Source organism: Chanos chanos, chromosome 7, assembly GCF_902362185.1.
Source record: "Chanos chanos chromosome 7, fChaCha1.1, whole genome shotgun sequence".
NCBI lineage: Eukaryota > Metazoa > Chordata > Actinopteri > Gonorynchiformes > Chanidae > Chanos > Chanos chanos.
Window position 1 is genome coordinate 10,091,577 of NC_044501.1, and position 9,888 is coordinate 10,101,464.

General features: G+C 43.8%; 1 protein-coding gene across 1 annotated transcript; it reads right to left on the reverse strand.

Moving 5' to 3' along the window:
* Positions 1-261: 261 nt before the first annotated feature.
* cryzl1 (crystallin, zeta (quinone reductase)-like 1) lies at positions 262-4,343 on the reverse strand. Its single transcript, XM_030779544.1, has 13 exons — positions 4,255-4,343; positions 3,926-4,040; positions 3,698-3,784; positions 3,473-3,536; positions 3,334-3,378; positions 3,167-3,235; positions 2,842-2,975; positions 2,379-2,490; positions 1,518-1,616; positions 1,212-1,324; positions 876-981; positions 622-667; positions 262-479 (listed from the first exon to the last, which is right to left on the reverse strand). Exons 2-13 carry the CDS (start codon positions 3,989-3,991, stop codon positions 380-382), a joined length of 1,041 nt encoding a protein of 346 aa, XP_030635404.1. The 5' UTR covers positions 3,992-4,040; positions 4,255-4,343; the 3' UTR covers positions 262-379.
* Positions 4,344-9,888: the final 5,545 nt, after the last annotated feature.

Consider the following 9,888-nt stretch of genomic DNA (forward strand, 5'->3'; position numbering starts at 1 on the left):
TCATGTTGCTGGATAGTTTTTCATTGTTACCCAAGATTAGCAAAGGAAAGGCCCCAAGGTAGCGCTTTCAGCTTCAGCTTTACCGACCTGATACAAGGTTTGTATTCCTTCTTTAATATTGGATGTTAAGAAAATAATTGAAATATATTTATGGTGTAGACAAATAGCCATTGAAAGTAAATTTTATTTTTAAAAAAAGGCATTAAAAGTGTTAAATGTTTTCAAGCTGTGTACAGCACAACACACACACACACACACACACACACACAACAAAACCAATAACTGATCGCTAAGGACATTTAAATCATTAACAAATTCATGCATGACGGTTAAAGCGGTCCAATGTCGCTCTGTGGAATTCTGGGATAGTTGTCTCTCCTCAGAGCTTAATCACTACCCTCTTCCTCACTTGCTTTTTCTGCACCATCTCCATGGAAACAGTGGCTTCATACAAAGGCACAGGGTCCTCTAGCAGCGGCCTGAACATAAAGAAAAAGACAAACATAACACCCCTTTACTTCTAACACTATCATTTTGGTACAAACAAACTTCACAACTGACGCTCTGTTTCTTTCATAGTTATACACGCTCCCACTGTCGACCTTTTGACTTCGCACAAACCTCAAAGTTCCTGTGCATAGCTTCTCCATCACATCCTTCATGATATCTGCAGGAAACCATTTAAGACAAACAAGCCGCTTCTGAAAATGCATGCACATATACAGTATTTCAGTTAATGTTGATAGCCTCATAGCTCAGGGGCACACTTAACACACCATTAATGTCTCAGTCAACTGGTTCTTCCACTACAGTCTAAGTCTCTGGAGGTTATGTGAACAGGTTCTTCTTTTTGCTGAGGTTCTAATGAAGGATACGGAGGTATCTTCCCTGTCTGACACATGAGGCTCCCCAAACCTCCTCATTGAGGAAGGACAAAGAGGCTGCCTTGAGGAAGAGAGTGTGGCTATCTGGAGGATCCAGCTGGTGAAAGAGAAAGAGAGAGAACTAAAGATCTAAGATTAATGCATTTAAACTGAAGGAGTAAACAATTCGCATTTAGCTAAATGTCCATAACAGACTAAAAACAGACAGGAAAAATAGACCAATAATTTTAGCTGCAATCCTACTACATAGTGAGCGCCCCCCGCCCTCCCCCCAGAAAAAACAAACTTTTTATTTCAATTAACTGGGACCATGCGGTTCTCCTTTACCTGCAAGTTGTTTTCTGATGTCACCCAGTGACCCCCGACCCCAAGCACGGTGATGATGTCATGCTTGTGAGGAAGCTGATGCCGACTAGGAGGTTCTTCCTCATAAAGCCTCACTGGTGATGTTTGACAGACACAAACGGCTGAGCACCAATGACTGAGGCAAATTCACAGCTTATCACACTGGTCATTATCCTACATAAACCGAACTCTTGGCTACGTCTAACCGGTATACAGAGTGGCTTTGTGGTTCAATGTCTCCTTTATACAGATACATGCAGAGTGGATGAAAACATGGGATTCAGTCACCTCCTGCATCAATGACAATGTCCACACCAAGTCCGCCGGTTTCTTCCAAGCAGGAGTCCACCAGATCCACTTTCACATCCCAGACCCCAATAACCCTGGCTGGAGAAGGCACATCCACATAATGACTTACATTCACACTTATCACATATCTAACCAGCAGTTTAACATGCAAATGAAGTGAGCTGATAGCAACCCATACACTTGTCATTCACACTAATATACAATGGAAACCCCATGTCATTCTGCTACCGCGTTACAGGACGAAGCAGCATAGTACCAAAAATAATGACTCCATCTCCACAGCACTGAAATGTAAGTTACTAAGACTTTTTTTCCCCTCCTCTGCTAATGATTCTTTCCCATCTGGTAAGACTGTTTTACCCTCAGGCAAAAAGACACTGAGTCAGCCTGTGAAAGACTTACCTAAAAGAGATTCCCGGACACCTTGAACACGTGCCAGAAATCACAGAGAAAGAAAAATGCAGAGGAAAGCAGTCAGACGCAGTATGAAGGAAAAAAGCAAAGAAAAAAGGAAAGAATAGACAGGCCCGGAGCTCAAAGGCAACTACACGCACGAGAGAGAGAGCGGTGATAACGCTCCACATTCAAAGTAGCAAAAAATAAATAAATAGGAAGCTGACTATGATTTTGAATACTTGCATCTGGTCTTAAATTGGCCTCTTCTAACCAAAGTTTTCAACACTTTGAAATATTTTTCATATTGCTGTATATCACCTGCATTCCCAAACACACGAAACTCATCGTTTTTGACACCTTATACACACTGCACACCACAACAGGATTATCAGCCTTGACGTCTCACTTGAAGCTCGTAGCTAACAAACGCCCCCCCCCCCTTACCGACGCTTGGTCGGAGCTGTTCCAGAAACTTCTGGTCCTCGGGGGAGAGGGCTGTCGCCAGGACTTTCACTCCGTGATAATGGGCCAGCTGAATGGCCATGACTCCAAAGGGCTGTTCACAAGAAAGGGACAGGCAGAGTCAGAATGCGTAGGCAGAACAGACAGAACAACATATTCTTCACGGGATAATAAAATAACCGCTTTACACAGCGTATTGTAATTCCTAATGTAATCAGTTGAGAGGGAGAGAGAGAGAGAGAGAGAGAGAGAGAAAGAGCTTTGTTTCATAAACAATCCTTCAGTTTGGTTTTCAATAGAAATCAATCCAGTTTTTTCAAACCCACCTCATGCTCTAAACAATCTTAGAGTAAGAAAATAAAAATCCATAAATCAACACCAATGACAAATCCCAAGCATTAGGCGTATTTGCAAACAACCATGACAGTCTGACAGAGATACATACACTTGCTCCATCTAGCACAAGCAGTGTGTGGCCCATGGCCATACGGGCAAGGGTGTGTAATGCTGTGTAAACTTTGAGTCCATCTCTGATAGCTCCTGCTGCCTCAAACCAGCTTAACTTCTCAGGCTTCTGAACTGGTATTAAAGACAGAGAGAGAGAGAGAGAGAGACATATTTCAGCATGCATATAACACGCATATAATTTCAAACCACTTGTATGCAAAGTAAGTTGTTTTACATGCTCACACATAAAGGAAAGAAATAAAAAATCAGTTTGTTTTTAATTGCATGATATGTGTTAAGATTGTAACCCGTGTGGAACATACCTAAGTTATGCTCATGGATAAAGACTACGTCACATAGGCCAGATGTTTCTGAATCTAAGGGCAGGACCCCTACAAATGAGAGAGTAACTTATTATCATTTTGTTACTATGCAACCATTGTGAACTCCAAGTGAACTGACAGCTTTCAATATTCTGTTAGACTCTTACCTACGACCTCATCTTCTGGCTGAAAAAAGGACACCTTAGGTCCAACTGTATAAAAAAAACAAAACAAAAAGAGGGTGAGGTCATAATGTGTTCATTAAAAACATTTGGCCTATAAGCATTTTGCAAAATCACATTGTACCTTGGAGAACAATTCCAGTAATTTCTCGTCCAACTGGTATCAAGTCCTTTTGGAGCTTCAGGTCCTCATATATCTGACACATAAAAAAAAAAAAAAGAGAGACAATGGCAGTGATTGGTTCAAACCACACTGCTTACTCAGCCGCTTAAACATATGGAGTAGACACTGGTTAAAAAAACACCCAAACAAACAAACAGGTGGACTATGGGAACCAGAATATCACACAGAGCTTGCCTTTGTGTCAACAGGACTGAGTGCACATGCTTTCACTTGAACCTTCACCTGGTGATCTCCAATGCTTTGTGGTGGGTTCTGTAAAAGAGGCGATCATTTGAATTCACGATTGTACTAAATGGAAGCAGGTATACACATCTGTCATGTAATAGATGTACACAAATGTGAAACAAGTGGCAACAGAAACATCCTTTTAGCACAGCACCGTGCCCTACTCACCGTCTGATGGATTACAAATTTAACGTCTTCAGAGTCATTGTTCAGCTTGCAATACAGTCCCTTCATCACGCACTCCTTTGCAGACAGTGCCAGGCGACAGAAGCACTACAAAGTCCTAGGAAAGAGCAATATTTGTGTGAAAATCTCGAAAACATGATTACTGCTGCATAATTCACATAGTAAAAATAAATGCTTATGCAGTAACGACTCTCTCTCTCAACCAGAAGTCTAAGACTAAAGTCACGCGTTGAAATTTAAATTGATGTTGAGAGGTCTGTAATGATAACGGCTCGAAAAGAGGGTACAGTCATTGTTGATAATCATGTTACCGTTTTCTTGGACTGCGCCGATTTCGTAGAAAATTCGTCAGTGCAATGCTTTGGGTCAGTTTCATTTATTTATAGTTGTCATTGTCATCACTTTAAATGTCTTGTCTGTGCTACTCTGCTGTATATTGATATCAAAACAGTAGGTCAAAACAACCTAGCAAAGCTGATTTCCTGCATTTGACTCGTGATGCTATCCGGTCGTGTGACGTTATGATCCCGTCTCTCGCGTTAGTGGGCAATTCTAACTTGCGTAGCGATCTGTCCGGCGGGTGCAGGGGAGAATCAGGGAATAGAGAACAAGGCTGCGAAAATACTTCATCAATTTATAAGGATTTTGACCGCCTTAGCCGAAACGTTTAAATCAAATATCTTTACATGTGTTCAGATATGGAAACCAAACGATGAGGTAAGAGAAATATACACCCTAGTTTGTGCCACGGGCCAGTGTGTCCTTTTTTGACAAGCGCTTTGCCGTCGTTGTGTGTTGAGAAAATATCAGGCTAGGTTAGCCCATCCTTGGTGATTAGCAGCTGCTAGCAGCAAAGGGGACAACCAGCATAGCTGTGCTGAACTGACAGTCTAGATATTACACATCAGCATGTGTGGTCGGGACGACGCCCGCCATCTGATTGCTTCACGGTTTTATAAAGAAATGCATCTCCCATTGTGACGATAGCCTGAGATACTGTAAGCAAGCAAGCAAGCATCGCCTTACCGTTGACTGGTCAGTTTGTCCAGAGGCTTAACGTACGTTAGCATGGTTAGCAAACAGCGTAGCTAGCTCATTAACATTAAGGAGTGAGGTAATGCTGATACATGTCTCGTGCATTGTACAGTCTTCTACTCGTTATCAGGATTTTCGGGAAAAAAATGACTCCCCTACAATACATGGGTGTTTCCTGAGAGTTTTGGTTTGTTGGTGTTTAAGCTGCTATTCCAGATCGCTAAACCAACTGGTCACTGTTGTTGTAATGTTAACCAGCTATGGTATAAGTCTTAAATTGTAACTGATAAAATGTATGTCTGTTTGCGAGCGAGGCCACCATGTCCAATGGACGAATGTCAGCTAAGTTAGCTAGCAAGATCGATACGTGGAGTGGCTACCCTGGAGAATATTAAAAAAAATTCTTGTCCATTCATGACCCGATGATGAGAGAATGCAGCGGATTAGACTTGGTGTAAGACTACCGTTTAGCGCATTGATGAAACACTGAAGGGTAATTTTGGTTCCAGTTCTGTTTTTACCCGGTATCGGTTCTGGATCCAGCAGTATTCTCTCACACAATTTACAGGAATACTTGGGTGTGTGTGTGTGTGTTTTTTTTATCTCCATTATAAACTTTGCGTTAATGACGCAGCGTATCAGACAGCATCCAGTTAGACCCATATACCGTTTGCCCCCCAGTTAAGTTTACGGAGGAGCACTTGACCTAGACACGCTTATCCCAGGGACCGTATCCGTATACCTGCGACTTCAGTAATACTGAGCATCATCATATCACCGTGATGTTACTGTTAGGAGTCGCTAAACAATGCAGAGAGCGCGTTGAATTGGATTATGACTCCCTGCCGTAGGCGATGGGGCTTTTTTTTTTCAATTTAATCTCTGAGACTGGGGTGGTAGCTCAGGGTGGATTTTTGTGGACACTCTGGAATCTGTCCTAGGGTCATTGTTCATCTGCACAACGGGACCTCTCTCTCTCTTTCTCTCCCTCTCCCTCTCTCTCTCTCTCTCTCTCTCACCCTCACCCTCACCCCCTCTCTTTCCAGGGTTCCCTGATCTCTCCCTCTTCCACTGCAGGTACTCTGAGGAGAATTTATCTGCAGAGAAAGATAAAGGAGAAATTTTTTCTCTCTCTCTGTCTCTCACCGAGATGACAGGACTAGAACAGAACAGGCTTTTCGGAGGAGAGGATTGTCTCTAGTCTCTAGTCTCTTTGTTGTCTCTCTCCATATTCTTTTTATCAAGCTCTCTAAACATGTTCCATTCAGTAATATGCCTGACTTTCCTGCTGCTTCTGCTAATGTTGTCATTTAGGCCAGAAGGACACCAGTATGAAATACCTGATGAAACCACACAAAGTCGAGTTCGAGCTGTCAGGAGTAAGTTTATTGAGCGCACAGCGAGTCGTAAAGCACGCGCATAGCCGCATCTAAATATTGACTCTACGCTGCGTAATTTGCAGTGAACATTTATCTCTTCCAATGGTCTTCTCTTTATTGACCTGTGCCGTCCGTAAGAACACTTATAGACAGACAATAAATTCAAAAGAGGGTTTGAGTACAGAGGGTTATCTTCTGTTCACTTTCAAACCGTGAGTTCATAACAGGATTCTTTGGTCACAGACTCTATGCATGCTTTGTGCTTCATAGCGGGGCCAGAGCAAAACCATGTGAGCCAATACAGCATTCATATTATACTGCACAAAACAAAGTTTTTAATATAAAGCTATGTAAAAATTAATGTAATTTGAAGGGTGTGTCATTAATGAGTAGAAGCCTACAAGATGGAGTATATATTTTTGTTGAATTGGATTCCCGTTTTGGTTGGATCAATCCCAGACAAGAGAACCTGTCTTGTCTGAGCTTGGCAGAATAGTCTTATTTATCCGAGAGAGCAGAGCTCAAAATTCCTTCTTTGTGATCGTAGCAGTGTGGAGGCCAGTCATAAAGCGCAGAAAAGATTCCCAACGTACACACGGACAATTGCTTTAATATAGCCCACTTTTCGCCGGTGAATACAGAGGCCCGTGCGTACCAACACAAGGTGGCTTTTCAAGCCTTGGGTTGTATTGGATTATGAGAAGCTCTACACGCAGACCTTATAGAAGTGAAGCGCAGGCCTTTCTGCGTATGAATGAAGCTCTGAGCTCTGCGAGGTTATGGATCTGAGCTTCAGTCTCTCCGCGAGGTTACGGATCCGGCTCCGCTGTTTCCGCCCGGCCGTCGGCGTAACCTTGCCGTAACATTGGCTGTCCGGAGCGTTCTGTGCCCTCCTGAGAAAACTGTCACTTTAAATCATCAAAACCGTCAAAACCAAAGTGGAGGCCATATCTCTCGGCCTCTTTATGATCCGCGTTCTCATCCTGCCCCTCTCAGCGGTGGTGGAACCACCTTTGTTCTAGCTGCCGACATTTGAGTAAATGAATCACAGAATATACACTGAAAGCGTGTGCTTCTGTATGGGTGTGGTATTCTTGTGAATTAATTGAGCAATCCCATCATTCCTTAGGAACTGTGTGAAGAAACACAGTACAGCGTCAGTAACTGTTGCTATAGGACGTCTCAGTGACTTTGAAATAGGGTGTATTGTCGGGGGCCATGCTTAGCAGAATCTTCAGTGACAGAGACTGCTCAGCTTGCTCATTAGGATCAGAGGTCAAAGTCAAGGACAGTCCGTTTAGACGTTCAGGAAGAGGAACATTATGGTCAGATTCCTGCACCTGGACCCTCTATCGCCCCTAAAAACGCACGTTTGCCAGTAAAACGGTTCGGAGAGCGCAGTCAGCGGTCTGCTGACCAGTGGAGAAAGTCATTTGGTCAGACCAGTCATCCTCTCTCCCTTCAGCCAACAGAGAAGGGTTTTTTGATGGTTAGGTTATCATGTGAGGTGCATTTTCCAGGCATGGTTTAAGTCCACTCTGTCTCTAAACGGGCAAAGTAAATGCTTCTGAATTCAGTGCCACTCTGAGCGGCGACCTTCGTCATACGGGCGAAAAACAGTTCCGTTGCGATGGGAGTGGTCTCTTCCACGATGACAGTTGTGGCGTGATATAAACCATGAGCCGCGGCTGTTTCGGTCGCCAGGGCTAAATGCAATCAGACAGTGGTGGGAGGAGCTGGAGCAGTGCCTGCCGTGTTGTTTTCCACCGGCGTCGTCGCGACAACACACTAACGTTGGAATTTCTCATAGAACAGTGGTATAGCATCCCACCAACAGCGCTCTGCGCTCTTATAGAACCCATGCCAAGGCACACTGAGGCTCCTCAGACAACCCACAGTTGGCCAACACCCCATTAAGACACTTTACGTTAGAATGTTCATACATAACAACTGATCTGGGAACAGCTCCCCCCGTTGTAATCTTTAGTACGTTAATAACACAGCATTTCTCTCAGATCAGTGGAATACATTTACTAATAGTGCTGTGCCTAATCGAGACTCAACTTTGCGTTTGTTTGCTTGTCTGTTTGTTTGTTTGTTTGTTTGAATGGATCACCCTCAAATCTTCATAGAAAACTTATTTAACTTCCTCTCCTGTAAAGGACTGGATAGGCCACTGTATGTGTGTGTGTTTAGCAGCATGTGAGTTCCTAGGGTTAAATCATGCCGTGTTTGCGCAGAGAACATATTCAGGGTTTGGACTCTGTTCAAACAGAACAGTTCACAAAGGAAGAAGCAGATTTCATCGAGCTGAATAGAAGAGTCAAGCACAGATTGTCTGAACATTTTCCACGGATATTGTTAAATCCCGCGCTGGATATTGCTCAAAGCTGTGCGGTGTCAGGCGTATTTGTGCTGTTTGACATTGGTATGACTGTCCAAACCCAGTCAAGTCACAGGCTTAATGCACATTATTCACATTATTCTCTCTGATGAATGAACTGTGCCTCCTTTAATGCTTGTAATGGAGATGACTGGGTAGCGCTCTCTCTCTCTCTCTCTCTGTGTGACATGCCCTTGTAGAAAATAAATGTCTCAACATGTGGCTGCGTTGGTCTGGGTGTGTTAAGCGAAGCTTTAAAGGGCTCTCTGCTGTCTAGTCATCTGTTTGGGGTGTCATGTTTTTTTGCCGTGTGCCTGGCTGCTGCTGTAACCCCCAGCACAGGCCGCACCTCTGAAATGGCATATGAAGGCATAACACCACATACCTGCTTTAGAGAAAATGATTGGTACAATCTTTATTTTATTTTTTTATTTATTTTGTGGAGGGTTTTTTTTTTTTTTCCTTCCGTTTGATTTCATCACTGCTGTGTGGGTGTGGGTGTGTGTGTTTGAAGAGGTGTTGGTATTTTGTGAACGGTGAGAGTGAGAGGACAGTGAGAGGTTAAAAACTGTTAACACCCCACCTCTCACACTGCCAGTACCTGATAAGTGAGAACACTCAACACTGCTGCACGTGTGTGTGCGCGTGTGTGTGCGCGTGTGTGTGTGTGTGTGTGTGCACAGTCTTTTGTTTTTCTTTAGTATCAGTTCAGCTCATAGGCAGTCATGTTGTCTCCACAGGGTTTTTTTGTTGTGTACACATCAGACGTGGTGGACTTAATGGATGTAGTGCGAGGCTCGATTATGCTGAAATAGAAGCAAATCTGTCGTTAACCACGGATGGAGGCATTCACTTGCTTTTATCTTTGTGACTTCCTGTGCATTCTTACCGATAGAGAGCAGAGATCAGGATCGCTGAGACAGCGTGCACAGCAGGGGTCGGTCCCCGCCGAACGCTCCGCTGGCCCGACGAGACGCACGGCATCGTGATTTAGGGCAGGTTCGATACGTCTACTGACTGTTTGTCTGGGCCGAGCGCATAAGTCGCGAGCGTAACCGTCCACGGTGTGCGGAATGACAAACGTCATTCGGCCTCGGGCTGTAACTCAGTTACTCCACAGGATGAAGAGCAGGCTGGGAGATTGCATT

What these genes read in the sequence shown, in the direction of transcription:
- cryzl1 (XM_030779544.1), bottom strand. Translation starts at nt 3,991, where the DNA reads ATGAAGGGACTGTATTGCAAGCTGAACAATGACTCTGAAGACGTTAAA. An exon ending in TACTGGAATTGTTCTCCAAG is followed by an intron (nt 3,379 to 3,472) that starts GTACAATGTGAT and finishes TTTTTTATACAG; the next exon opens with TTGGACCTAAGGTGTCCTTT. An exon ending in CATTGTCATTGATGCAGGAG is followed by an intron (nt 1,325 to 1,517) that starts GTGACTGAATCC and finishes AAACATCACCAG; the next exon opens with TGAGGCTTTATGAGGAAGAA.